This window comes from Apteryx mantelli, chromosome 31, assembly GCF_036417845.1.
Source record: "Apteryx mantelli isolate bAptMan1 chromosome 31, bAptMan1.hap1, whole genome shotgun sequence".
NCBI classification, from domain to species: domain Eukaryota; kingdom Metazoa; phylum Chordata; class Aves; order Apterygiformes; family Apterygidae; genus Apteryx; species Apteryx mantelli.
In genome coordinates, this window is record NC_090008.1 from 3,227,856 (window position 1) to 3,255,409 (window position 27,554).

Here is a 27,554-nt window from a genome sequence, read left to right on the forward strand (position 1 = left end):
GGGGCGGGGCCGGGCCGCGGTGTCGCGCGGTGTCGCGCAGCGACCGTTGCCGTAAAGCCCGCCGCGGCGCCGTAAAGCGTCCCGCGGAGGCGGCGCACTAAGATGGCGGCGGCTGGGCCCGGAGCCGGTGGCGGAGAAGCAGCCAGGGGCCGCGGGTCCCGCGCCTGAGCGAAGGCCTGGAGCTGCCGGGAGTCGGGTCGGTGCGGGGCCTCCCCCCTCCCTCAGCCTCTCCTCTCCCCACCCGGCCTCGGCGGTGGCGCCCCTCCCCTCCCCCCCCCGGCCCGGCGGTGGGAGCCGGCTCCGCCCGGCGGGGGCGGGGCCAGGGGCGGGGCCTGCGCGGGGCGGGCGGGGTGCACCCCCGGCCCGGGGGGAGGGGGCGGCGCTTTGGGGGGGGTCCCTGCTGCTCCCGTGGTGTCGCTGTCCCCCCGGGGGGGGGTCCCTGCTGCCCCACTGGTGGTGTCATCCCCCGGGGGGGCTGGGGGGGTCCCTGCTGCCCCACTGGTGGTGTCATCCCCCGGGGGGGCTGGGGGGGTCCCTGCTGCCCCACTGGTGGTGTCATCCCCCGGGGGGGCTTGGGGGGGGGGTCCCTGCTGCCCCCTCCCCCGGAGATTTGCCCCTTGTGGGGGGACACTGGGGAGCTCCCTCCCGCCCTAGGGCTGCTCCTTGTTGCCCCCATGGTGTTGTCAGCCCGCGGGGGGACTTTGGGGGGGTCCCTTCTGCCCCCAGGGCTGGTCCCTGCTGCTCCCCTGGTCAACTGCCCTTTGGGGGACACATGGGGGAAGCCCCCTTTGCCCTGGGGAGGGTCTCTGTTGCCCCCTTGGCGATTTGCCTTTTAGAGGGATGTTGCAGAGGTCCATTCTGCCTCCAGAGCTGGTCCCTGATGTCCCCATGGTGGTGGTGTTCCTCGGGGGGAGGCACTGGGGGTCCATTCTACCCCCAGGGCTGGTTCCTGTTGCCCCCATGCTGTTGTTGTCCCTTGGTAGGGGTCTTGGGGGGTCCTTTGCACTCCTGGAGCTGGTCCCTGTTGGCCCCATGGTGGTTTTGCCCCTTGAGGGGGGCATCGCGAGGGTCCTTTCTTCCCCAGGGCTGGTCCCTGTTGCCCCCATGGTATTGTCATCCCTTGAAGGGGACGCTGGGAGGTCCCTTCTGCCTCCGGGGCTGGTCTGTGCTCCTGCCGTGGTGTCACGGTCCCTTAGGAGGATATTGGGGGGGTCACTTCTGCCCCCAAGACTAATCCTTATTGCCTCCTGTGCCCCCCAGCCCCTCAGAGGGAGCTCAGAGGCTCCTTCCTGCCCCCCCGCCCAGGTCCAAACCTTGCCACCCCCATGGTGTTGCAGCCCCTGAGGTGGGTTCCTGGGGTGTTGGGAGCTTTTTTTTTGTCCCTCCCTTCCAGGGTTGGTCCCTTCTGTCCCTGGGGCATTGCAGTCCTGGGAGGGGTGGCAGGAATCGGGTGCCACCCCAAGGCTGGCAGGGGGCAAGAGCGGCTGGGTCTGGCGCTTCTGGGCTTTAACCTGTCGTTTCCGTCAGTTGCCAGCGAACCTCCAGCACCGGCCTCGGCACTCACTGCCCGTGACACCACCACGCTCCGGATAGGTGAGTCCACCGCGTCGCTGCACCGGATCCCCGCTCCAGGCGTCCGTCGTAACAACGAGCGACCAGTGATAGTGTTGGGGACAGCTCCCTTGCTGGTGGGAGTTTGTGCTTTCTCCCAGTTAGAGCTGTGTACTGGAAGATAGGCTCTTACTGGAGTTGTGTGCCACAGTAGCGGACCCCGGGGAAGATGGAGGCGCGTGCTGCTGATAGCAAGCCTTTACGCCACGGCTGGGCCGCTGTGGCCTTGTTGATGCTGTGACTTTGCGCGCGGGGGTCTTAGCTTGACCCCTAAGAGCAGAGGAGTTGATCTGCTCTGAGCCCGCAGCTCCAACTTGCACTCGAGAGCACCAAAACTCCCCAAGGGTGTTTGGAGGCGGTTTCCGATGGGGAACTTCTGCTGTTTAGGTTTATACGCTATGGCGGTAGTGCTTGCATGGCTTCCTTCCTTCCTGCCTTCCTCCGGGCTGCAGAGGTGGATGTTTGGGCTATATCTGCGTTGATCTCTTTTTGCAATGCCAAATTATTTGTGTTGGCAGTGGTATCTCGTGGCAGTGAGTTCGCCAGGCTCCTTGTGCTGTTCGCTTGTTCGCATTTAAAGTGATTTCTCTTGATGCGACTGCTCCTCTCCTTCCGGCCAGGGTTTCCTCATCCTTGGGAGCGCCGTGCCGCACTGCATCTGGGTCCTGTCCCCGCTTCCTCCTCCCTGAGCCCTGTTGTCTCCTCTCTCCAGGTGGCTGTGAGCTGTGTCCCTGCCTCCCTGGGAGCGCAGCACGGGCACCCTGACCTGACCCACTGAGGAGCTGGGTGCGTTGGGAGCCTCCATCCTCACAGTCACCGGACGGGGAAAGGGGAAGTGCTGCATGCTGAGGTATCCAGGACAGCACGCGTTAACCACAGTTAATTAGACCCTGCCTGCACTTCCAATGGGTTCGTGCTGTCCTTTATTTCCGTGTAGGGCTTTTCCCGCTGAGATGAACTGCTCAGACTGCCCTGCGAGGTGTCCGAGCCGCTCAGGTTTCTCTCTGCGATGTGCCCGTTAAATCGGGTGGCATCTCCCCGTCTGCGTCCCGCCGACCGGTGAGGAGTTTGCAGAGGAGGCAGAACCGCGTGTTGCCTGTGTCACGGGCTGTTGTGTCTGAGGCAGGGCTTTGCTGTGGGATGTTTATGAAAAGCAATTGCTGGGTGGTGGATGCTGTGTCCCCCAAAGAGATAATGTGGAAATTGGTGTGTCAGTAGCCTACTAAGGATGCTCTGAACTGGGGGAAGGATGGGAATTCTGGATAGCCATTTAATTGCAGGTGGGAAGCTTCTTAATTAGTGTAATCATTAGGACCTGTCAGGCTCCCTGGCAGCTTTCTAATTAACTAAAGCTCTCCAGAACTCTTTCCGTCGGCAGACTTCGAGGCACAGGGAGGTGAGGTGAATTTTCCAAGTCTCAGCAAACCAGAGGTGGAGAAGCCAAGTTCCCTGAGTCAGTCGAGCGTCTCCCACTGTAAGGGGCGTTTGGGGGGAAAGCTGTTAGTTGTTGAAGACTTAACTGAGGATTTAAACTACCTGACAGCTTCTCAGGGGTGAGGAAAGGCTCCTTCTGGAGCTGCAGCCTACAAATGAGGTTGCCATAGTCCAGGTCTGATGAGAAAACTTTCCTTAAATAGAAGAGGCTCAAACGAGCCCAGTGTGACACATGTGCAGGAGGGATCCAGCGTAAATAGAGACACAAGGCCACAACCTAGTGCCATGTGGGTCTCCTGGCGTGACAAGGGAGCTGGAAATAAAGGTGAGGGGCTCTCAGTAGGTTGAAAAAGTACCTGACGCTGTGCAATGCTGCTGTTGTCTCATTTTGGTCCCTGTTGCTCCCGCTTTACGTAGCCCAAATGTGGCCTGGATGCTGAACACCAGCAGGGCCTGGCTATTGGAATGTTTATATAGCTATGTAAATATTTTAATGACAGATTATTCAGGGGCTAAACAGCTGTAAACATTGGGTTTCCAGCCGTAAAGTGGCTTGCTTGGCAGAGCCGTGGCGGGTGTTGTTGAGTTTTGTGTGCGCTGTGGAGAGGTGCGAAGTGTCAGAGCAGGAGCGGATAGCGGATCTTGGAAGACGACAAGTGTCTGATGAAGAGCTGGAGCTTGTTGGCTTTGCGGTGGAGCAGGGAATGTGTCCTGTGTCTGGTCAGCTCTTAAATGTTAGAGGTAAAAACAGCAGTATTCCTGCCTGCGCAGGTCTTGAACTGGGTGATTCCTCCTTGCGAATGTGTTTGTGGGTTGATCCCTTCAGCTACCTGGGAGGCATCATCTGGCCCCGGCTGTGAGCAGAGGAGGTGTGCGAGAGGCCCAGGAGAATTTGCAGCAGAGCTGGGAATCGTTCCAGTCCCCAGTTCTTTGCCACAAGACGTGCTTCTCTACAGGGATGGTTTGTAGCCCTGTTTCATGTGAAGGCATCTTGGTTTGGGCCTCCAAGAGGCGCGAACACTGCAGCATGACCTACGTACAGGTCTGGAGGGGCTGTGCTGAGCGCTGCATTTGGGATGAATCCAAGAAATGCCCGATTATAATCTCTGAAAAGCCATCTACAAGTTATTTGTCACTCGGAGCAGAGCTGCTGTCACAAGCAGCTAGCTGGAAGTGAAGTCCTGCTGACTGCTGCTGATGCCTGATGGAGGAAGGCAGGCCGTGGTGCTGGTGGTCGTGGCACGAGCTGGGGAGCGAGGTTTTCCTTGTCGCAGACCAGGCCCCGTCATGCTCTGTTTGTCATCTGTCTGCGTCTTGTTTCTTTAGGAGGTGGCCAATGGTTGGGTTGCCTGGCGCCTGCAAAGGGTCTGGGTGGGAAGGTATCGGGGGGAACCAGCACGTTGCTCCACCATTGGTGTCTGCGGTCTTTGGGGTGTGTGGGCTCTGGTACCGCATCCGGAGTCGGCGGGGTCTGTAGGAACGTGGCTCAGGGCAGAAAGGACCTTTCTCGTTTGAATCGCTAACCAATATCGCACCATTTTGGAGGCTTGGAGAGGCAAGAAGGGTGACTCGCCCTACCGGCGCAGCAGTGGTCCGCGAGCCGCGGGGGAGGCAGAAGCAGGCGGTGAGCTGCCTGCCTGCAGTGCCGCTGTGTCGGTGGGAGATAAGCGCAGGGTGCTGAGCCCCAGGTGCTTGCTCTGCTGGTCGAGGCTGTTTGTGTCCTGGGAGCTGCGTGGGGGGAGGAGGCTGTAGTGTCTAGGCAGTGCCTCGCAGCTCGGTCTGGCCAGCTGAGGAGGCACCCAGAAGGCTCTGGCATGCAGAGGGATATTTTTAGGGCTCTTGCAAGGGTGCTGGAGACTCAGGCTTTGAGCATGTGAAACTTAGCAGTGATGATCCTGTCCAGATGTTGACTACAGGGAATTGCCTAAGCTAAATGTCAGCTCCCTCAACTCTTGGGATTGCGTCTAAACAGTTCCTTCGAACTGGGCAGAATTTGCTGGCTCTGGTCATGAGCTGGTTGAGCACCCTGAAGCATTGCTGTCTTTGCAGAGAGACCTGGCATGGAGCTGGTGGCTCGGTGACAGACTAAAATCTCTCGGTCCTGGGCCAGAGTCAGAGATAATGATCCATTTCATGGCTCAGGGCTTTCTGCAGGGCTGACTCTATTCCAGCTCTCTCCGGATCGGACCAAGTGGTATCTTATTGCTTCCCTCAAACAATGCACCATAGTTTGGGGAGGTGGAAGCGATACCTTTGACCCTGTCTGCATTCCCAGTATATAGCTGTACTGGCTGTCCCAGCAGCCCCGTGCCTCTCCCAAGCTGGTAAAACTGTGGTTCTGCTGCAGCGCCCTGCTCCTCGCTGTGTCTGCCAGCCCGGCCGGGCTGCCCAGGGTGTGAAGAGCCTTCGCCGACGTGAGATCTGGTTATGTCTCTTCCGACAGAGCTCTCCCTGTGCCGATCTGACCTCCGGGTAATTTCCCTTTCTTCCTGTGCGTCTGTTTTTACAAGCTTCTTATCACCAGTTACTTGATTGCCAATTAGTTGAGGGTTGCCAAGACATCTGTAAAGCCTGGCCTGGCCACTTTCTGTCCCTGGGTCTAGAGTCTGTTTGTTTGCCTAAGATGATCTTCAGAATAAACCAGACTCCCATGGTCTGAAACAAACACCCAGTGTGTCCTGGCCAGCCATTAGTTTTAGCAATTCCTAATTAATTGGTGAATGATTCAGAACAGCACGCGACTGTACCCTGCTTTTAACCTGGGCATCTGGCAGCAGTGGACTGGGTTAAAACCCCCTCCTGGTGTATTGACTTAACTGCTCTTGGTCTTGCTAATGTGCTGAGCTTTGGCTCCTGCTTGTGGACATGAATGTTTCCTTCACAGATCTTTGGGAGGCTGAAGCTCTCTGCTGCTCAGCCTCCCTCGACCAGGGACCTGTGCTGCTTTCTCTCTGCACCTCCTTGATCTTCTCCTTGTAGCCCTGGCCATGCTCCACGGTCTCCATTCTTACCTTGACGGCATGTTTGCAAAGAGCTCTGATCGCTTCCAACCCTGGCTCTCATGGTTTTCCCCTTCAGCAGAGGGGGGTCGTTCTTCCGAACTCTGTGTGCGATGGGGGAACCATCTCCGTTCCCTGGGAAGGGAGCTGCACCGGGAATCTCTCCTCCATCCTCTCTGTGGCACATGGCAGCTGAAAAGTTTCCGTGGCCATTGGAGTGGGGGACAGGATAAATACTGCAGGGTCTTGTGCGGTTGATCGCTGTGATGTAGAAGTCATTCTGCAGGCCTTAATTAGAAGAGGTGAAGAAAAGGCATTGAAAGCATCTGTTCCTTGAGGGGTGACAAGGATCGGGACAGCAGTGTGGACAGTCTGCAGTTTGGCTTCCCAGGACAACTGCCAAGTGTCCCAAATGCTCCCTGTCCCCGAGCACGTGCAACCAGCTGGACGGAGAAATTCATCTGGTCTGTGCCGGGCTTGGAGCCTGCCGCTGGCTAGCTACTGCACAAAGACTTGGTCAGGCCATAGCTGCGATCCCCTCGTTCACTCCCAGAGAAGCGGGAACCCCACACTCGGGTGTGTTTTATCCCTGCAGCCCCGAAAACCAGGCTTGCTTTGTCTCCCCCTCAAAGCTGTGAGGTCAGGCTGGCGTTTCTGGGGCATCACATCTGACTTTTGAGGCAGGAAGGACTGTGATAGATAAGGCCTCAAATCAATGAACTCCGAGGCTTCGTTGTAACACGGTGATTGAGGCTGGGCGGTGGGGCATGTGCTCTTCGGACCTGCTGCGGGCCGTCTCTGCATCCTAGGCTCGGTCTTTGAACGTGGGACTAGCCCGTGTTCTCCCCACGGGCACACGCAGCTTCGGGGCAGCTCTGTGCCATGGAGAATTGGCTTCTTTGTGCTAACAGGTACTCGCAGAGCGCTCGGTGCCCTCTTTAAAAGTTTGGGCTGGTTCCTCCTTGGCTGCGTGCTCCTGTTTTGTCTCTGAGCTGCTGAGCGCCGACGGCGTGCTCCGCTCGGTACCGAGCACTGCGGAGCTGCCAGGCTAAGCACGCTTTAATCTCCCTGCCAACTTAATGGCTTTACCTGGGTGCGAGTAGAGCTGATCGATGATTTGGGGCGGCTGACACAGAGCCGTAGGAGGAGAGAGTCCAACCCACTCCAATATCGATGATAAGTACAAATCCACTGATACAGGCTTGTGCAGTGCTCCCGGGGGTAAAAGATGGCTGAGGACTACAATGTTTTCCTCTCCGCAATGTCTTTGAGTGCTGCCAGAGGGAGCAGTCTTTCCCTGACATCAATCCCTTGTAGGCAACTGAGGGCTTTTTTGCAATTTGCTTTCTTATTTTCTAGCAAGGTTATAGTCCTCTGGTGTGGGTGGATGAGACATGAAGTCAGACTAATTATTTGGTAATGGATTCCTTTCCTCTGAAAGCGAGTTTCTTGTTCCTCACCTTCGTGAAAAGACTGCCATGAAATGGTGTTAATGACAGAGCTGAATAGGTAATTTGGCAGAGGGAAATGACTGCCGAGGAGCAAAGTCCAAACCTAGGTCTTTTGTATGTGCTAAGACTCTCCCAACCCTTTGGATTAACGCCTCTGAAGGCAGAATAAGTGCAACTGCCGGGCTCCAAAGGTGTAATCATCTGGTGGAGTGAAAGTCAAGCTATTGACAGACTTTCTGATCTCCTAATTACTCGAGCAACGGGGAGTTAAGCGTTAACTGTAGTCGTACGCAAAAGTCAGAGCTGAGCATTGCAGTGTTTTAAGTCTGTTCCTTAGTCATCCCGCGTGACAGGCGTCTTACGAGAGACAGAGTCGCCTTGAAGTCGGGGAAGTTTAAAAAAGTAAATTAAACGTAACCTTGTCCCTTCTGGCCCTGCCAGTTGTATCCCAGTTCCTAACTGGGCCTGCTTGTGCACAAACAGCTCCCAAGGACCGGGAGACCCTTGCATGGTCGGGGCATCAGTCGAGACCTGTCCAGCCCTGTCTGCATGGAAAAGTGGCCCTCTCTGACCCCAAGTGCTGGAGGAGTCTTGAATGGGGGTCCCTGAAGCTGTCGGTCCAAAGGACTGGTGAATGTGGCACTGGAGGTGGCTCCCAAGCTGTCTGTCTCCCTGGATGTCAGGGAGAGCGGTCCCTCCAATTTCGTTTACCAGCTGCCTGAAATATTACTGCTGCTTTGGTGAATGGGGGGGAAGCAGTTTGTTCCACTGTTAAAAAGATCGCTCGGAGAAATTCTGTCTGTTCCTCGTAGCCCTGAAGGTGCCCCGACTTCCTCCGGGGCACAATCATAAGCCAAGGCATCCCGCGCGCGCCGGCCTGCGGAGCCGAGGCGAGCACGGGAGTGTTGTCTGTGCCGTTCCCCCGGCCCGTGGCGGATGCGAGACGCCCCGAGGAGAGCGCCAAGCAAACGCACTGGCTGAGCAAGCTCGAATCACCCCCGAATTGGCTGTGAGTAATCTGCTCAAAGGTCTGAGCCTCTGTGTTTTCCAGGAGATGAACACCCACGCTTCTCCCCACCCTGCCGTCGGTGTGAAGCTTTCACGTGCCGAGAGAGCTGGTGGGAACGGTGGAGGGAAGGCCTCGCAGTTCACTTTTAACTGATGGCGTAGAGGAATGATCCTGTGAGTTTTGGCCAGAGGAGAGAAGGGCTGAGGATCAGGGCTACGCGTGGACTAGATTTTGTCTCCTAAGATGAGCCTTTGCTTTTTAGCTCTTTCCTCACCCCCTCTCCACGGTATTAGCAGTTTGAAAGATCTTTGCTCAATAACTTTGTATGGGCTGTTGAATCGCGCTGTCAGCATTAGCTGGGGAATGCGTAAAATTGAAGCTACAGAACACATTGATTTTCTTTTTTTCTTCGCTACTACTCTTATTATTAATTTAATGACTGGAGTTCTGTAAAGCTTGGTGGTGTTTTTGGTTGCGTGAACTTAGCTTGAACCGTAAAAAAGCCCCTCACATTTTAAGAACAAAAGCCTTTATCACACTTCAGCTGGCTGACGCCAGCTGCCCAAGCCTTCCTCAGTCATTCCTGAAACTCGGCCGCAGCAGCAGCAGTGCCGTTGCGGAGCAGAGCGAGAGCCCGGAGAAGGCAGCTGGAGATGCTGTGTGTGTGCTCCAGCAGCGTGGCCCTTGCTTGATCACCCCCAAAACTGATAACCGCGGGTTGCCTGCTTTAGGATCGGCGTGTAAATCGCTAGTGCCAAATCCCCGCTTCGTCTTTAGCGGACTGCTTACGAAGTCGGTTTGGCCTCCCTTCTGCGTGGAGTCCTGTTTGTTTCAGGGACGCTAGCAACGGCCTTCAAATAGCAGGTGGGATCAGCATGAAACGCTCATGGCCAAAATATTTTATAAATCTTCCCAGTGACACAAAATGTCAGTTCCTAGCGCAGCTGCTGGGCTGCAAAGAGGAAGAGCTGCTCAAGTTTTTGATATGCTACATTGCATAAAACTGAGGACAAGCCAAGCCTACCTCCTAAATCACTTATCCCTTAGACGGGAGTCGCACTTTGTCTTGGACTGTAAGTGATAAACATGGTTTGGTCAAAGCCTTTTGCCGCCTTCGGCCTGTGGCTGTTTAGGGCTGAAGCTGGTGTTAATTCCTGATCTAGCAAGGATTAATCTCTGGATTGTTTGCTGTAATCAGAGTTGATGATGTTCTGGCTGTAGCTTTTCCCCTTGTGTAAATGGGGACTTTTAACAGACTCCCTGGCGCTGGTTAAGAGCAAGCAGCTAAAACACAAGTATGAAAATGTCTGACTAAAAATAGAAGGAAAGTAAAGAACTAGCAAAGCATAAATAAAATGTTATTTTTTCCTCCACCTTGGCAAAACCTCTGCTGCTCGTGACTCCGACATGCTTGCCTTGCATGTCTCAGTTTGGCGAAGTAACTTTGCTGGCACGCTGGTGCTCCCGCAAACCTGTCTGCACCTGCTAGCCCGCAGGAAGCAGCGATGGGTCACGGGGATCCTCGCAGGTGCTGCGGCTTGGGGGTAAGGAGGCTGCCCGTTTCCCAGGCGGCAGCTCCGCGGAGCTGTGTGAAGCCATGAGCGCAGAGCGGAGCCGTAACAGCAACATCCTCCGCAGCATGGGAGGGATTGCTCTGAACGAGGAGGGGGGAGTTGGGGCTGCTTTGGATCAGCCCGCGAATGGGAGAGTCTTGCGGCGTAGCCGTATGGTATTGAGATGAAACATGCCCGTCGGCTTTGAAATGTTGCTTTTAATCGTGATTCCTGGGTGGGAAGATCAATACTGAACTGCTGCCTCCAGCCGCTTCACACAGAGACTTGTCCTCTCTGCAAACAGCTCGAGCTGGTTTTAACTCCTGTTTCCCCATTGTGGACTGACCAGCAGCAAATATGGCTGGTGACTGGTGTCTAGGCGAGCAGGGCTGTCCCTGGAAGTTGTCCACACCTATGTGTCACAGATACAGCAGGATCATCACATGTATAGTGGTGGTCATCGCTGATGCTGCAGCCTGCGCCTGCCACCCTGAGATAGCCAAATCTCTTAAACCAGGGCTATGAAATGGCTGGGAGCCGAAAACACCAGAGCATGATTACTCCCATCTCTGATTTTCCATGTGCTCATGAGGAATTACTAAAACACTCCTGTAATAATTGTGAACACCAGGCAGCTCCCAACCTTGTAACTTAGCTCTGCTGTGGGAGCTTGCCCTGCTCCCTGGGAGGAGGCAGAGGGAAGAAGCAGGTCCCAAAGGTCCAAACTTGCTCTCCCGGGGAGCAAGCGAGGCAGAGTGGAGTGGCTGGACATCCGGTGAGAGTGTCCTGCCTGTGGCATGTAGGAAAACAGTCCCTTGATGGTGCCAGGGAGGATGGGAGGATTTTGTGCGTGGGAAGGTGTTTAAAAATCTGTCGCTGGGGTTAAAAAAACCTCTTGAACAGCTTTTAACTAGCTGCCTACAGTCTGCAGGTGCCAAGAAGTTTCTCGATATTGCTACTTGCTGCATTCCCAAGCTACCTTTCCTCATCTGCATTTCAGATCTGAGCTGTGTTTCCACTTCTGCCTCCCCCTGCCCTCCCCAGGGTGAAGTACGTACTCCTCGGTTACGGACATATTTTATGCAGCTGTCTTGGTATAGCAATTACTGCCAAGCTGAAGTCAATAACTCGTCATTCCTTTGAGCATAGCTGAGGATCAAGAGTTAGAAAACGAGCGCTTTCTGTCTTACGAGAGAGGTGAAGTGGAGACAGGGTAGCAGGTGGGAATCAGAGGCAGGTTTTGGGAGCTGAAGTGATCCCACAGACAGGAATGCAGCTGTGAAACATGTTGACTCACAAGTCTGCTTTCCCATTAAGTTGACAACATCTTAGTAAATTAGACACACGAGAGGAATTTAAGTAACAAACGTAGCCTGGTGAGGGCAGAGGCAAGGATTTCTTCTCTGGGACTTAGGGTGGCTGCTCGATAGTAGGGATCAGCAGTAACTCCAAGGTGTTTTGCAGCCTGGGGCCGGCTGCATTGGGATGCTGCTCGCTGCGTGTCGTCCCCAAGGTGGCCAGCAGAGCGAACCTCCTCCCTAGCTCGCGGAGTGCTTAGGATCCTCCGGAATAAGAGACAGTCTGAACCGCGGCACATTCGCGTGTGAATGTTACCCGCCTGCCCGTGAATAGCTGTACTTGTGCGGCAGGAGCTAATGCCCCCAGAAGGCAGATAGCGATTAGCAGCCTTGGCAATTACCCAGGCCTTGGTGAAGGCCACGGCACATTCCCATTCACTCTGCCCTTGGTGATAGCCAGCGAGCTTTTGAGGTCATGCACGTGACTCTCTCTTGTGTGCGGATCAAGTGCCATTCCTCGGCACGCCGGGCCACGGCACGGCAGCCTGTATTCATGTGCGTGTCGCTTCCTCCGTTGGTTCTCGCTAGAAAGCGGCCATCTCTCCAGGTCAGCCTGCGAAGCCGCAGGTGCGTGTGCCGCTCCGCCGACGTGAGGGCAGGCAGTCACGGCCGAGTCTCTGCAGACTAACTATGCCAGATCGGCTCCAACTTCTGTCATCTTCGTCTCTCGCATTCAGGGTGAACGCACAAGAAAACAAGATGTCGGATAAAGGGAGCAGCATGGACGGGAAGACGGACATAGTGAATGGTAAGGGTGCCGGCAGAGACTTTCTGCACTTAGTCCTGTCTCAGGGCTGTGTTCCTCTCACAGCTTGGGTACATGCAAAGCAACTGCATGCAGATATTTGTCCAAGTGAGACATCCTCAGGGTGGCTTTGTGTAGCGGATGTATTAAACCTTTTCATGGAATACCAAAAAAGGCTACATCTGCCAAGTAAAGCTTTTTACACAGAGCTGTTCACTAGCACTAATCAAACCATTGAGTGTTTGAGGGAGCTGGTGGAGGGGCGTAAAGGTGCCTGGGTCCTCGTCTAATCCCCTTGCCAGTATCTGTTCTCACTTTGTCGTTGCGCTTGATCCAAGAAGGGAGCCAAATGCTGATCCCAGTACAGCAGTGGTGGGTCCCAGTGACTGGACTTTGGCCCGTGTCCCATCTGACCTGCTCCAGAATGGCTTTTTAAGCCATCAGAAATGCCTGGATCATACTGGAAAGAGAGGGCATGTTGACAAACTCGAGGTCCAAGCTGACACTTGGTCCTGAGCAGAGGCCAGACGATCAGGGGAATCCCTTGTGCTACCCAGAGCAAAAGGGAGCCCCGTCCCCACTGCAAAGGGACAAGACTGGGCCTTGGAGCCCTTATGAGTTGTGTGGTGTGCTTGTTCATGTTTGGGGGCAGAGATCTGCTAACACTTTCACACAGGAGATAGAGCGGAGAGGAGAGGGGTTCAGTGCAGGCCTGTTTTACAGCAGAGCTCACACCTCTGCCCATTGGTGATATGGAAGGGGTTAAAGCTTGTCCATGGAGAGAGGCTGAGGAGACCTCTAGATCTCTGAGTGTGTGGGATTTCTTAGTGAGGAACTCCCTGTGTCGTTCGTGCCTTGCAGGCAGTTTGTCCAGCAGCCCGGAGGAGATGTCAGCTGAGGAAGGCCGAGAAACCTCCTCCGGTATCGAAGTGGAGGCCTCTGACCTCAGCTTGAGCCTTACAGGAGATGACGTGGGGCCCAACCGCACCAGCACAGAGAGCCGGGACACAGACACGGAGAGCTCGGGGGAAGAGAAGGACTCTGACAGCATGGACGACACGGGCCACTACTCCATAAATGAGGAGAACCGGGCTCATGACCGGTCGCACTCAGAGGAGGAAGAGGAGGAGGACGAAGAGGAGGAGCAGCGGTCCCACCGCCGCGCCCAGCGCAAACGTGCCAACCACGATCAAGACTCCTCCGATGACGAGCAGGCCCTGGAGGACTGGGTGTCCTCAGAGACCACGGCGCTGCCCCAGCCCCGCTGGCAGGCGGTCCATGCCCTCCGGGAAAGGGAACTGGGCTCCAGCTCCCGCTTTGTCTATGAGGCCTGCGGGGCCAGGGTTTTCGTGCAACGCTTCCGCCTCCAGCACGGCCTCGAGGGCCACACGGGCTGCGTCAATACCCTGCACTTTAACCAGCGCGGCACGTGGCTGGCCAGCGGCAGCGACGACCTCAAAGTGGTGGTGTGGGACTGGGTCAGGAGGCAGCCGGTGCTGGAGTTTGAGAGCGGCCATAAGAGCAACGTCTTCCAGGTGAGGAGGGGGCAGGCGCATGGGAACGGTCCTCAGAGGGTCAGAGATGTTGGAGAACTCTGCTAACTTTGTCAGGCCCTGATCTTCTGGGGATTGGGGTAATACCCCATGCAGTAGGCACTTACCTGCTCTAAGAGCATATAATTGCCAATGGATGGTGCTATGTAGGGCAGGAAAGATATGTTTTTAAAGCTAAGGGCAGGCTGGAAGAGTTCAACAGCCATGCGGTGGTAAATAACCATCAAAACTCCCTTGAGTGCCCTAAAAGCTGCTGTCTCAAGGTCCCCTGGCCAGGGATGGCAGATGGACATAATGTCGCCTTCCCGGGCTGCCAGTTCTTTGCTGAGAGCTTCCCTGACTCTGAGCTCTGGTCACTGCTGGTCTTCAGGCTCTGGTGGGGCGAAAGGTTTGGGAGCAGCCGTGGGGCAAGAGCTGTGTTTGGAGGAAGATGTGCTGCACCAGGGTGTGCAGCCCCGTGTGCGGGCAGTACGGCCCTTCTGCAACCGCCAGAGGGGGCCCGGCGGGCCAGGCTCAGTCCTGCGTGGCCGGTGAGCCCATCCCAGCCTGTGCTTGGAGGCCCTCTGGCATTGCCAGCATCACCGTGAGGGTCCTGGCTCACTTCATGCCTAATCAGAAGGAGCTGGGATAATGGCTCAGTTAGTTCATCCTGTGGACCAGGGGCTTTGCAGTCACTGTCTGCAGACCTGAGCCCTCCACGTGTCCAGGGCTTGTTTCTCTGAGCTGTTGGGATTTGGCAGGGGTGGATGATGCATCCGTCCAGGGCACTGTCCTCCATCTGTGTCCTGTTTTACCCCCTCGTTTCCTTGCCCACATACTCAAGCACATGCCCTGGCTTTGAAAGCAGTCCCTTCGTTTACTCTCTTCCAGGCCAAGTTCCTTCCCAACAGCGGCGACTCCACTCTAGCCATGTGTGCTCGGGACGGCCAGGTCCGAGTAGCTGAGCTCTCCGCCACCCAGTGCTGCAAAAACACCAAGCGCGTGGCACAGCACAAAGGAGCTTCGCACAAGGTGAGCCCAAACCGGCTTCTGGAGGGGAGCAGACAGGAGTTGGGGAGCCCTGTAATGCCCAGGGGCTTTCCTAGCTCATGTGCTGGACGTTACTGCCAGAAACACTGAAGGCAGAGATGCTGGCACCATTGTCCCTTGGGCTCCTCTCTGTTGGGCAAAGCAGGGGCATCCATCGAGGGACCAGTTCTTAAACACTTTTTTGTAATTATTTTATCATTGCGGTGGTGTAATCCATCCTTTGAGAGAAGAGGACACGTTCCTCTTGGGCAGTAACCCTTGGGGACAGGGAGGAAGGTGTTTGCCCTTGGACAAGGCCTACACATTATGAGCAGGGTCTCTATATCCTCCAGAGCAGTGTTATAAACACACTGCTTTTACTGGGTGCTGAGTATAGAGGGTTTGGTGCTATTTTGGCTCCTGTTAATTGCTAATGGTCTGCTGGGAGAAAGGGGTCTTATCCACCTTGTTAGGTAAAAAGGGAACCAATGCCCGAGTATTTATCTTCCAGCTGGCCCTAGAACCGGATTCTCCATGCACTTTCCTATCAGCAGGTGAAGATGCTGTAGTCTTCACCATTGATCTGAGACAAGACCGGCCTGCCTCGTGAGTATTTCTCTACCTGCTCCCGCTGCGAGACCTGGGAAACCTGTGGAGGGGAGACCTGGGGTCCCTGGTGTTCTCCTGTGAGTGGGCAATGCTTGGCTGCACAGGGCTGAGAGTCCCACGCACGCCTCTGTGCAGTCACCTTGGCCCATGCTCATCTGACAGCTGCAAAGCAGGAAAACATGTTTTTTCAGCTGTTAAATCGTGGTCTTCCGTGAGGTGCATGGGGCAAGGTCAGACCACAGAGCTTTCAAGTGGCTGGTCCAATCCTTAGCCATCTAGCAGGAGGATTTGGGTATGAGCCTTTCTAAATAGATAGTGGTTTTGAACCCTCCATCCTCCACTGGGATTGAACCCTTTAGGCCCTATTCAAATAGGACATAAAAATAAAACCTGTGTTGCAGGTCTGTGTCCCTGTACATGTACATATGTACCTACTGTGGCAGTGGCCAAAGGCTGCCAGTCCGGCACCACATTACCCATCCCAAAGGCAGTGCACGCCTCCACCACTTCACCCGGAGGCCTTGACTTTTCCAGGTGTAAAACACTCAGAGACCTGCTCACGTTCTGCGTAGCAAAGTGGCTGATTAATTACAGCACTTAAATCTCTCCACGCTGGCAGGAACTCAGAGCTCGTAGTTTGCCTGGCTCTCTCGTTGCACGAGCGCTATTGTAGTTAATTGAAAAACAATAATTAGTGAGCAGCCGGGAGTTGTGTGCTGGATCTTAACCCATATCTCAGAGAGTTCTGTCGTTTCTGACAAGCTTCCAAAATAAATCCATGGCGGGTATTAAAACAGACGTCTGGTTTTGGTATCATAGTACTTTTCCAATACAGCGGAATATTGTTTTGAAGATGATCCTACTTAAAACTGAGGGCTTCAGAGCTTGTCTCCTGGTGGTTTGGTTTTATTTGTATGTGCAAGTGCTTTGGTCTGCAACCTTAAAACCATCTGTTTCATAACCAGGACAAAAACTGCCGGGGCGTTTCAAAACAATCGTGTTTAATCTTCATCCTCTCCCTGCTCCTTTATTTGCTGAGTCCATTTGGAAAGGAGTTTGTCGGTCAGTAAGTTGGAGTGGATCTGTTGCTCCTCTTCCCTCATCTTTCTTCCTGGAGATCCATGCTGCTGTTTGGGTTTGATGCTCACAGGGAATTGTCACCATGCGAATGTGAAACCACTCTGGAGGCAGGGTTTGCAGGCAGACTGTAGGCAGCTCCCATCTTTCATTAAGCCGAATGGTATAATTAGAATAAAGACAAGCTTTTGAGCTTGCTGTTCCTTCTTGAGGATGCTGCCTCAGTTTGTATTCATGTCTACAAAGCCTAAATATTGAGCCCAGACTCTTGGGGGAGGGGAGATGGTGTGTGTCAGATTTCGTTAAATCTGGGCCTTATTATGGGGAGATGGATGGGGAAAAATAAGAGCAGAGTGTTTCTGCTTTGGAGTTGATTTGGTTCTGCCCTTGCTGCTGACTGTCTAGCTCCTTCAGACTTGGGTTCGGGCAGTGAAACCCTTCAGACATTTTGGATGAAAACACCAGAGAATGATTTCACTCTGTGTTACTTGATTCATAGACAGAGCATGTGCTTGCTTCAATTTGGAAACAGATTTTTTTTTTTTTTTCCCTGGGAGTGAGTAAGAGACTCGCAGAGCTCCTGCATTTCCCATCTGGACCCTGTTTTGAATTCGAGGTGGATTTTTTGTTGTTATTATTCCTCGTCTCTTAAAGGAAACTGGTTGTGACAAAGGAAAAAGAGAAGAAAGTGGGTCTGTATACCATCTACGTGAACCCAGCCAACACCTACCAGTTTGCTGTGGGAGGCAGAGATCAGTTTGTGAGGTGAGTCTGTGTTGGGGGCCTAGACTGAGCCCTCAAAATGGACTTGAACATCCCCACAGGGACTCGGTCAGTGCCCCAGAGAGCTCTGAAACCTCCCCTATCCCCCCAGAAACACCTGTGGCTTGAATCAATAATGCCTCAAAAGACTGTTCTCCCATAAGTAACATTAAGACAAGCGGGATTAATAGAGAAGGGTTTGGATCCTTTGTGCTTTAGCCCTGTGATCCACTATCCAGCCTGCCTTGAGGCTGGGAGATCCTTCCCTCAGGAACTAGCTATTCTCTTAATGAGCTTCTGAGAAATCTTCTCTTGGTCCCCAGCCAGCAAGTAGTGTCTGATGTGCATCAGAGATGAGGTTAAGCTCAGGAAGGGTCTTGGTTTCAGCAGGATTGAGCTCCTTACATGGCAAATGCAAGTCCACCTCCCTTCCCTCTCCATATGAATTAAAACCTTCCTGAACTTGCTTAATCAAAAGCTCCTCCAAAGCTGTGTCATCAAGCCCTTGTAGCACTGATTACTCCCATGCCCATGGGGCTGTGGGTCTGCATATGTGACCTGTTGTCCCTCATGCAGATCTACCCTGCCAGTCTGTCCTCTTCTGCCTCCAGTGCTAGCCTCCCCTCTGACCCCCACAGCTAGAGATTATTCCCTCTGCAGAGCTTGGGGCACAATGAACAAACCTCCTTCATCCCGTGTGGCATCTACTTCTCATCACATTAGCTTAAAATTGCGTTTCTTTCCTTCCTGCCTTTAGCTTCTAAAGTCTCTCCCCTCTGTGGCCTTCAAAATGTTCAGGGCAGTAACCTCCCATGCTGGACCTGGCTGTCTCCATCTGACTGGCCCCCAGCTCCTTACATTAGTGCAGATCTCCCCTAGAGCCGATGGGTTTGAAGGTGCAACTCATCTGGCATCTATTTTAGGCAGAGATGAATCGTGCAGTAGGTTCACGTGTCCACGGTGAGCAGTTCTGACACAGGCACCTGCAGTTAACTGAGCTGATTTGCCCACACTTGGATCCTGCTTGGAGTAACTAGCTGTGCGTGTGATTCTGAGCTTTTGTTTACCAGTGCTCTCAAGCCAAGGCTGGCTTGCCCTTGGTCAGGAGACTTTCAGGAAGGGATGCTGAGCTCTCTACCTAGATGTGCTGGCAGCCAGAATCAAGGGTTTTTGTCTAGAGGCAGTGGACTCGGATGCTTTTCAGCTTCCTGAGACTGAGCAGAGCCAAGGCTGTTGTTTGGCTCCCTGAGGATGCGTGGGGGCTGCTCTTTGGAGAGCTCAGGGACTCTGCAGCCCCACTGCTGATACTCCTTGAGCAGCGTCAGCTCCCTGGAGTGTTAGCCATGCGGGTGTCTGGCATACAGGCAGCATCTCCTGGGATGCTGGGTATGGAAACGTTTAACACATGGGCTCTGCAGAGACTGCTCACAAATAGCAGCGTTGGCGCCTTGCTAGGTCAGTAGCTTTCAGAGAAGTCCATGATCATTTCTCTCAACGCAGCCTCCCCTCATTCCTGTTCTCTGCTGCTGCTGCCGTCTCTCTATCTGCCCCTTGCCTTTCTCTGACTGTGTCCTGATTCGTTTTCCTCCTCTCCCCCTTCCACTCCTTCCTGCTCTCTGCTCTGCAATTTGGGCAGAACCTGGCCTGCCCTGGGCACTGGGCAGCTCCTGATGGATTTGCCACATCAGTGAGGCTCAGGGAGGTTAACTGTGGCCCAGCTGAGGGATGAGCGAGGTGGCAGTCACGTCCCCCTTTCAGAGCAGTCTCTGGTCTGACACAGAGCCCCGAACGCAGGTCATGGCCCATACACAGGCCGACTTTGGCATTGTCACAAGCCACCAAACAATAGTTCCAGCATAATAGGAGCTGACAGTAAGCTGCTTTGGCTGAGATTTCTGTTAGTCCAGGCCGCTTGCAACTCTGCACATCCCTTGGTGAGGGCTGGAGCCTCCAGCCAGCGTCACGGGCAGGTCTTGCTTCCTGAGCTGGGTTTAATGTGGAGTCTCCGTGGTCTGAGACAGCTGCTGTTGCCCCTCTGCCTGCCTCTCATGCCTGGAGAGACTGGGGAACTCTTGCCTTAGCACATCTGAGCTGTGTAAAAGCATCGCTTGTGTCCTGAGTGAATGTCAAACTCCTGCCATCCTTCCTCCAGGATTTATGACCAGCGAAAAATAGATGAGAACGAAAACAACGGTGTGCTAAAGAAGTTCTGCCCTCACCACTTGGTAAGCGGCTCACTCTCGCGGTGTTTCAGAGCAGACGGGCCGGGTTGGCGGGGCGGGGGGGTGGAGGGGCCCTTCCCGTAGGCAGCCTGAAGGGGCTGCGTAGCCGTGGCGTGGGATAGCTCGTGGGTGGGTGGCTCAGCAGAGGACATCCAGCGGTGGACGTCAGCCTCTCATTTGCCTGCCTGGGTGGGCGGACAGCAGCCCTGCCTCAACAGTGTGGCTTGTGTGCCGGTTTCCTACGTGCCGGCAATGAGCAAGAGCCGAGCCTGGCTCGGGGTAGGCAGACCCCGGGGGGAGACTCGCAGCTGCTGGGGGGGGGAACCGCTTCTGCTGCAGGGTGACTGACACACAAAAGGGGTCTCCCGCCAGCAGAGATGCTGCCCGTGCCAGGCCTCTCCAGTGAAGCTGGCCTTCGCCCAGTTCCCGTAGTTGGGCTTGTGCAGGCAGCGCTTCTCGTTCCTAGTGAAGCGAGAGAGCCTAAAATGGGGCCTCGTCAAACCTTACTGCACAGATCTGCAAAGATCTCCCTCGGGAGCCTTGTTTAGGAGAGGCCGAGGAATGCTTGCTGGCCGAGTCTCTCACAGGCTTCCTGCCTGGAAAACATGTAGAGAAGCTGAACAAACTGCCTAGCTTTTTTTTTTTTCTTTTCTTCTTCTTCTTTTCTTTTTTTCTTTTGACCCTGATCTTCCAGCATCTATAAAGTGCCATCTTGACTTAGGAAGGCGCATTACTTTTATGGCCTGGCTTTAAAGTCATTGCAAAACGGTAACTCACACCCTGAGCTCTCTGAAGTAGCACACGGTCAGCGTAGGTGTACTGGTGCGCTGTGGGTCAAGGCCTTTGAGGGAGGAGGAGATGGGATCAGAGCTGTCTGTGGTTTCCCTAGGTAAACAGCGAGTCCAAAGCTAACATCACCTGTCTCGTGTACAGCCACGACGGGTCAGGTGAGTAACCCCCTCGCCCCGCTGCTGGCAGGCTGGGGGACGTACCCTGGCGTTCGAGTGTCTTGAGCCTGCCGGAAATCTGCAAAGGAAATTCCAGCACAGGGGGGTGGAGAGGCTACTGCACACGGGAGGAATGTGCAGCAACCGCTGTGTGACTGAGCACAGGCTGCAGCTCCGATCCGGGCGGCTGGTGGATGAGTCGCAGATCATGCGTAGCCTGGGGCTGAGTCACCGCGAAACAGAGCCGTCCTGGCCTGGGAAAGCACTAGGGATCTAACTGTGCTCGAGATGCTTTCTGCCGGCCGTAGGCATCCGAGCGCCTTGTGGCTCTGGCTGGCTGCGTTGTAGCACACTGAGCCTGGCCCTAATGGAAAGATCATCTCCATGTATTTGATATTAATGCCCCTTTGCCTGTCTCTTTTGTCTTATGCCAGAGCTCTTGGCCAGCTACAACGATGAAGACATTTATCTCTTCAACTCCTCTCACAGCGACGGAGCGGAGTATATCAAGAGATACAAGGGACACCGCAATAATGCCACTGGTAAGGACCAACTGGGAACGAGCGTCACATGCAGTCCTTTTGGCAGGCTGTATCCTCCCTCTTTGGGGAGCAGAGCAGAAGCTGGGCCTGGAGGCTGTACCCAGGTCGCCGTTAAACCATCCCACCTCCGTGTCACCATCCCTGGTGGCAGGAGAGCTGAACTTGCTGTCTTGGTGGAGCTGCAGAGGGCAGCTTCTCCCTCTTTTTGCCCATGGTGAGGCTTTGGGACGGGCTGGATTTGGGGGGCTGTCCCCAGAGCAACCCGGAAGAATAATTGCCTGCCTTTAGCTTATTTCTGCAGAGCTGACTGTTTCATCTTCCTCTCAAAGACTCTTAACACAAACTCTTGGGCTTGCAAAGAATGAGCTATTATGTGTCTGGGGACGGAAGAGATCCACTCTGGTAACCTTGGAAACTCGCTTGCTGCCAGGCAGGAAGCGAATTCATGGCAGGGAGCACTGCCCGGCTTCTGATGGCCTCAGGCTGGTTGTTTCTCTCTTTTCAGTGAAAGGCGTCAATTTTTATGGCCCGAAAAGTGAGTTTGTGGTGAGCGGCAGCGACTGTGGCCACATCTTCCTGTGGGAGAAATCGTCCTGCCAGATCGTGCAATTCATGGAGGGTGACAAGGGAGGAGTGGTGAGTTTCTGCTGCCAGGACTGCACCAGATCCCACTGCCAAGCAGCTCCTGGTGCAACACGTTCAGAGTAATGGTCACGTTGACTTGCTCTGCTTCATTATCTGGACTGTGTTCAGCACGGAGCTGGGGGTTTATTTTCTGATCTTAGCTTAAGCCATGTGCCTCCACCAGTTTGTCGCTGCTTTTTTCTGTGTGTCCCTTTGAATTTCTAACAAAAGCCAAGCATGGTTCCCTTGAGCTTCTGCTCCTCTGTGTTTGGGGTGCTCAGCACAAAACCTGGTTCCTCCTCCCATGAGAGATGACAAAGGCCATGCCCCGGCCCGGGAATTTGCAGCTGATGAGAGCTGAGGCGGGCTGGCAAGGGTGATGGAGCCTAAACAGCTTCTGAAATAAGAAATCACTGTGTGGAAATCTCTGGGCAGGGTAAGGTGAAGGCTGTGGGCCAAAGTCCTCCTCCTCCTCCTCCTTTATCTAGAAACGAGATATGAAAGATTGTCTCTGTTCAAGGCGAGCCCCCACCCTCTTCAGGCTCTGTGTCTCTGTGGATGGGTGGCTGTTAGGCCTCCTTCCAGGCCAGCCGTGACTCCCGCCCCGTCTCATCCCCTCTGGGGTTGTGTAAGGAGAACCTGTGCCCGGCTGTGCCGTTCCCTGCGTTTCCGACGCTGCTTTGTAGCCTGACGGTAGATTTAGTGTGTCTCTCGTCACTTTGTCTGGGGAGACAGGCTGCGACTTGCCTTGCGTCAGCAGGGAGTAGGACTCAAACCAATGCACTCGGGGTCCGGTGCCACATCCTCTCGGCTGGATGGGTGAAGTCAGATGTCGGTTCTGGCCTTCTGCCCAAGCTGCCTTGGAGGAGAAGTCCCCTGGTTACAACCTCGCTGTTGGCAAGCCAAAGGCAGCAATGCAGTACTTGGAGGAAATTGGTTCAGCTCAGCTGGCCAGCTGGTCCCAAATCGCACCGGAGGGGGAAAAGCTAGGCTTAAAAGCCCGTTGGGTGCTTGTCGCTGAAGGATGTGTACAGAGGTATGGGGACATCTGTGCTGTTGTGTGTCCAGGATGGGGCAGCCCCAGCCGTACCCTTCCCCTTGCTCACTTGTCCGTGTGTCTTAGCAAGGAAGCGCGTGCGTTCACTAGCGTCCAGGAGGGCTGGTCTGTGGAGACGGGCTCATCTCAAGGGTTGAATAAAGCTGTATCTAGGAAGAGCTGAGAGGCGGAGGAAACATGTGAGCAGAAATGGACTTTGCAGAGTTATCCCAGCCCTGCCGTTCCCCCAGAAAGGCCCTGAAGCTCCCACTTGGACTCCGGGAGCTGCGTGCTCCTGGGCTGGGTTTGGGCACTGCTCCCCGGTGGGTTTGCAGCTGCGTCGTCACCGAGTCCAAGCCAGGAAATGGCCACAGCTGCTCTGGAGTCAGCCTTGCGCTGGGTTTCCCAGGCTCTGGGCCGATAGTGGTCAGGTCCCGAGTGGCTGCTACCTCTGCTCTGGCTTGTGCTGGCCGGGGGTGCTCCATGCTGAGTTTCGGCTCCCTTTGTGGACCTTGTGGCTGCCCGGGGCTCAGAGACGGAGCAGGCGTGGAGACGCATGGGTCCATGTGCTGGCCTGGGATCCCTCTCCTGCCAGGAGCACTGGTGTTTGGAGATCTGTCCTTGCTGCGGTGCTCTATCCCATGCTGGCGGATGACATATCTCCTCTGGGTCTTGTAACACTTGTTTTCTTGGCAGCTGGAGCGCTGGAGGCTTGTCAGGGCGTGCGCGGGAGAGGGACGGCCAACCTGTAAACCTCCATCTTGGCACCGTGGCTGAGACCGCGGGCGATCTGCTGCGCCAGGCACCGTGTGGCATTACTGCCCAGCCTCCTCGGTGTCCTGGGCCCTCAGACGGAGCTTTGCCGTGGCACGAAACCTGCACAGAAACCGTGCAGACCTGTAACGCTTTGTGGAGCTGGTGCTGTGGCTCGATTACCCATCCCTGATGGATGCGGGCGTTGGAAGGGGAAGGGATGTGCTGCTGGCACTGTGCAGGGGAGATCCTGGGGGATACCTGCCCTTCGGGCGAGCCTGCTGCGGGTCGGCTCCCGAGGCCCCGAGGAGGCGGAGAGGGCGAAGGCACCACGGCTGGCCCCGTGCCCGGGCCGTGGGTGCCGGCTTTGCAGCCGGCTGGTTTCTTCCCTGTTCGGGTAGGCGTAATGAGGAGCGGGAAAGGCAGGTGTCTGGCTGCTGTCGCTTTCCGCTCTTGCTGCGGAGGGGAGAGGGAGCTGGGAACGGCAACGGAGCCCCGCTTCCCCGCTCGCTTGTCCACCGCGCTCGCTCCAGCCCTCCGTGCCCCTGCCCTGGTACTCGCTATGTGTAAGGAAGCTGTGAAAATCTCGGGGCAGGTGAACCCGGGGTGCTTGGAGCTCCTTGCAAGCAGGTCTCTCCTCCTCTCTGCGCTGTGAGGGGACGGAGACCCATCTCCAATGTGGACCGTACAGATGTCAAGGGGCAAATCCTCCCGTTTCCGCCTGGCGGAGCCTCTCTTGCAGAGGCTGCTGCCCTGTAGGGCTGGTCCTGGGCAGGAGAATTGCTGGTTGCGTCCAAGTGCAGCTGAGGGTGGTTGCAGTGGCTCTGTCACGTCCCCGGCCGTCTTTACGGGGTTCGTCACCTCCCGGCAACCTTCCCGATGGCAGGAAGCGAGGCTGCAGCAGCCGCCACCGCTTACCTCGCCTCTGCCTCCGTTTGGCTCTCGCTGCCCGATGCTTTTCAAACACGCCGGAGATGCTGCCGCTGCCTTGCGGGAGGCCCGGCCAAGCTCATCCCGTGGCCTCCCTTCCCTGTGAGCTGCGCCGCCGCTTCTCTGCCCGTCCACGGGCCCCACAGTCGCCTTTTGTCTGCGTAGCGGCGGCCCTGGGCCAGCGCCTGGCGGCTGCTGGCACTGCCACCCCCAGCAAACGGCCTCGGCCCCGGCCGGAGCTGAGATCCTGCACTCCAGGGGGCCGACGTGCGGGTTGGGGTGCCAGGGCAGGGTGAGGCCTGGGGCATCCCTGAAAGCCCAAAGCAGGGCTTGCTGCATGGGGTGTGGAGCCCTCCCTGTTAATGCCGGGCGAATTCACTTTCCCGTTAAATATTTGCTGCCGGAGTTTCGGTTTCCCCTCCTTTGTTGCTGCTTTAGACTCTCCGGACGTGCCGGGCTTTCAGCAAACGCCTTCCAGTCCGGACTCGGGCGCCCCATGAATTATTCAGGGCTCACCAAACTGTTTGCATTTCATTTTGCTTGCGGGGGGTAGCGTTTCCCAGCGAGGCCTCCGCTATTCTCCTAATTCCTGAGATCTAGAGCGCGGAGACGCCATCGCAGCTGGCGCCATCCCGGGGGAGAAGGTGGACGCTCTCCCCGCCTGGGACCGGTGACACGGGGTGGGCACCTGTGGCGAAGCTCCCGAATATTCCCAGCGTGGAGCTGGTGCCCCCTGCGCTGCCACCCGCGTTGCGGAGCCGTGTCTCCCCCTCTCGCCAGGCCTGTGACCCCTGTCCCTTGTGTCACTGCACAAGTGGGTGGCAGTCCACAGAAGCACCCCGGTGTTACTCCATCTCCTCATCTCTTCTCCCTTGCAGTGGCATCTAAAAGATTCACTTCTGCTCCCCTGACCCAAGCTTGGGGCTGCTCCATCTCCCTCTTCCGCAAGGAGAGGCCTCAACTTTGCCAGGGGTCCCTGTGGCTGCGTTGCACTTGCCAGATCTTGGTGCTCCTGAGCTCCATGTTGGGAGATGCCTGTGTCCGGGGTGTGGGATTCACGCAGGAGCCGGCCCGTGGTGCCCAGGCCTTCTTCTTGGCCCCACTAGAGCTGGCTCCTGCTTGACAGCGCTCTCCTGCCGCAGGTGAACTGCCTCGAGCCGCATCCTCACCTCCCTGTCCTGGCCACCAGCGGCCTCGACCACGACGTCAAGATCTGGGCGCCCACGGCAGAGAACCCCACCGAGCTGGCCGGCCTAAAGGAGGTGAGACCCGAGCGCCCGAGTCTCCGGTCTCCCCAAACTCCCGTGGAGGAGCGCCGCGGGGATCCAGCATGTCCCCTCGGCTCACGGAGCTGCCCTCTCCCAAAGCTGCCGACTCTCTCCGTGCTCCTAGGAGCTGTTTGTGGGCTGGATCCCTCTGGCACCACCATCATGAGGCATCTCGGAGCTGGAAATGCTCCCAGCCCGGTGCCTTCAACTAGCGTTTCGCAGCAGAGCACCGCTGCCCTGGCGTGTCGGTTGTGCCTGTGCTGTCCCCTGCGCGGGCACCGGGCGCGCTGACGTCTGGCCCCTTGCGTCGCAGGTGATCAAGAAGAACAAGCTGGAGCGGGACGAGGACAGCCTCCACCACACGGACATGTTCGACAGCCACATGCTCTGGTTCCTCATGCACCACCTCCGACAGAGGCGCCATCACCGGGTAGGTGCGGGGCCGCGGGTGCTGCCCCCGGGCCTGGCCCCTTTCCTCCCCGAGCCGTTTCGCGGGGCCCCCTCGGCCCCGCTTGCCGCGTCCCCTCTGGTCACCTCCGGTCCCCCACCGCACGCTGTCCTGCATCAGCGCACCGTTGCCAGCGCGGAGAGCACCGACTTGGGCTCCGTCCTGGCTTGGCTGTCACGATGGTGCCGTCGCTCTGTGACACCCCTGCCCCATCCCTGTCCCCCCTCATCCAGGGGGGCCGGGCGTGTGTGCCGGGTGCTCCCCGTCCCCTGCCCGGTTTACGTCTCCCATCCCTTTCATCCCCCTTCCTCTCCCCTGGGCAGCGTCGAAGAGAGCCCGGGGCGCCGGACGGTGACTCGGACGAGTCTCCCAGCTCCTCCGACACCTCCGACGACGAGGAGGAGGGGCCGGACCGGGTGCAGTGCATGCCTTCGTGAGACCGCCGCCGAGCCCCCGGGCTGGGGCGACGGGAGGCCCCCCCTTCCCCCCCCCCCCAAAATCTCTACTAACACTTCTGAGCTTTTTATTGACATGTTAAGGCCCCCTCCCCTCCCCATCCTCGTAGCCCCGCTGTCCCGGGGGAGCCCGGACCGCCCTTGGGGAAAGGGCTGGAGCCCTTCGGAGGACGGGGAAGGGGGGGGCCCGGAGGCATCGCACCTACGGGATCGGAGCGAGCGGCAGGCGGAATGTCCCTTCCCTCCCCAGGACCCGCGCGGAGACGGGAGGGATTTGGGGGACGGGGCTGCGGGATTTTTTGTACTAATTTTCCCGGTGGGAGCGTGACTCCCCCTGCCCCATCCCGCGAGCTTCCCCGAGGCCGCTGCGACTTCGGGCCGACTTCCCTCCTCTCCGAGGCGGCCGCTCCTCGCTTTGCTTTTCTGTTCTTTTTTTGGGGGGGGGGGGCGATTTGGGGCCCCTTCCCTCCCGTTTCCCCGATGCGAGCCCTGGCGCTCTGCAGGGTTTTCCCTCTATCCTCCCGGGCTCCGGCAAAGCCCGGCCGGGCTGCCGCCGCCGCCGGATCCCAGCGGCAGGGCTACGTCCGTTCCTTCCTTCCCCCCCCCCCCACCCCGGGGGCGTTTTGCAGAGAGATGCTTGTCTAGTTTGTACATATCAGTGATTTGCACTTGGTTTGCCCCTTCTCCAACCTCCCCGTCTCCTTTTCCGCACCCCCTGGCCCCCCCCCATGTCCCATCCCTCCGCCGGGGGCCGGGGCATCAGCCGTAGCTGCGAGGAGACAGGAAAGTCCTTTAATTTTCTGTTACTTTTAAGGAAATCTCTTATTTTGGGAGCTGCGGCGAGAACTCCCCCCCTTCCCCCCCCGCCCCATCACTGGTTAGAGGCCTAATTTTATATGTATTAAAAAACCAAATCGAACTTGGATGTTATCAAGTTAAAATTATTGTAAAAGTTTGAATATATATTATATATAAATGCAATAAAAACCAACGGAGAGACGCGGAGGGCTGCGGCTCTGCTTTGGGGGGAGCCGGGGTTGGGGGGGGGGGGCCTCAGCTTTACCCCGTGGGTCCCTCCTGGTGCTTTTGGGCCCCTCGGGGGTGGGGGGGGACCCCCAACTGCCCCCAGCCGGGGCAGAAAGCCCCTCGCTCGGGCATCG

General features: G+C 56.3%; 1 protein-coding gene across 3 annotated transcripts; it reads left to right on the forward strand.

The window, feature by feature from the left end:
• Window positions 1-68: 68 nt before the first annotated feature.
• DCAF8 (DDB1 and CUL4 associated factor 8) lies at window positions 69-27,394 on the forward strand. 3 transcript variants are annotated; one of them, XM_067313290.1, is made up of 14 exons: window positions 69-196; window positions 1,528-1,593; window positions 12,093-12,163; window positions 13,022-13,695; window positions 14,584-14,724; window positions 15,233-15,327; window positions 17,062-17,172; window positions 19,322-19,394; window positions 20,281-20,338; window positions 20,773-20,880; window positions 21,386-21,516; window positions 25,366-25,485; window positions 25,805-25,921; window positions 26,263-27,394. In XM_067313290.1, exons 3-14 carry the CDS (start codon window positions 12,115-12,117, stop codon window positions 26,374-26,376), a joined length of 1,791 nt encoding a protein of 596 aa, XP_067169391.1. In that variant the 5' UTR covers window positions 69-196; window positions 1,528-1,593; window positions 12,093-12,114; the 3' UTR covers window positions 26,377-27,394. The 3 variants fall into 3 exon arrangements, with proteins under 3 accessions (XP_067169391.1, XP_067169392.1, XP_067169390.1); XM_067313291.1 differs by lacking the exon at window positions 69-196 and adding an exon at window positions 812-979; XM_067313289.1 differs by lacking the exons at window positions 69-196; window positions 1,528-1,593 and adding an exon at window positions 2,291-2,461.
• Window positions 27,395-27,554: the final 160 nt, after the last annotated feature.

Excerpts from the sequence above, each read along its gene's own strand:
- DCAF8 (XM_067313289.1), top strand. Across the intron at positions 15,328-17,061 it reads AGACAAGACCGGCCTGCCTC|GAAACTGGTTGTGACAAAGG; the intron begins GTGAGTATTTCT and ends CGTCTCTTAAAG. Across the intron at positions 17,173-19,321 it reads GGCAGAGATCAGTTTGTGAG|GATTTATGACCAGCGAAAAA; the intron begins GTGAGTCTGTGT and ends TCCTTCCTCCAG.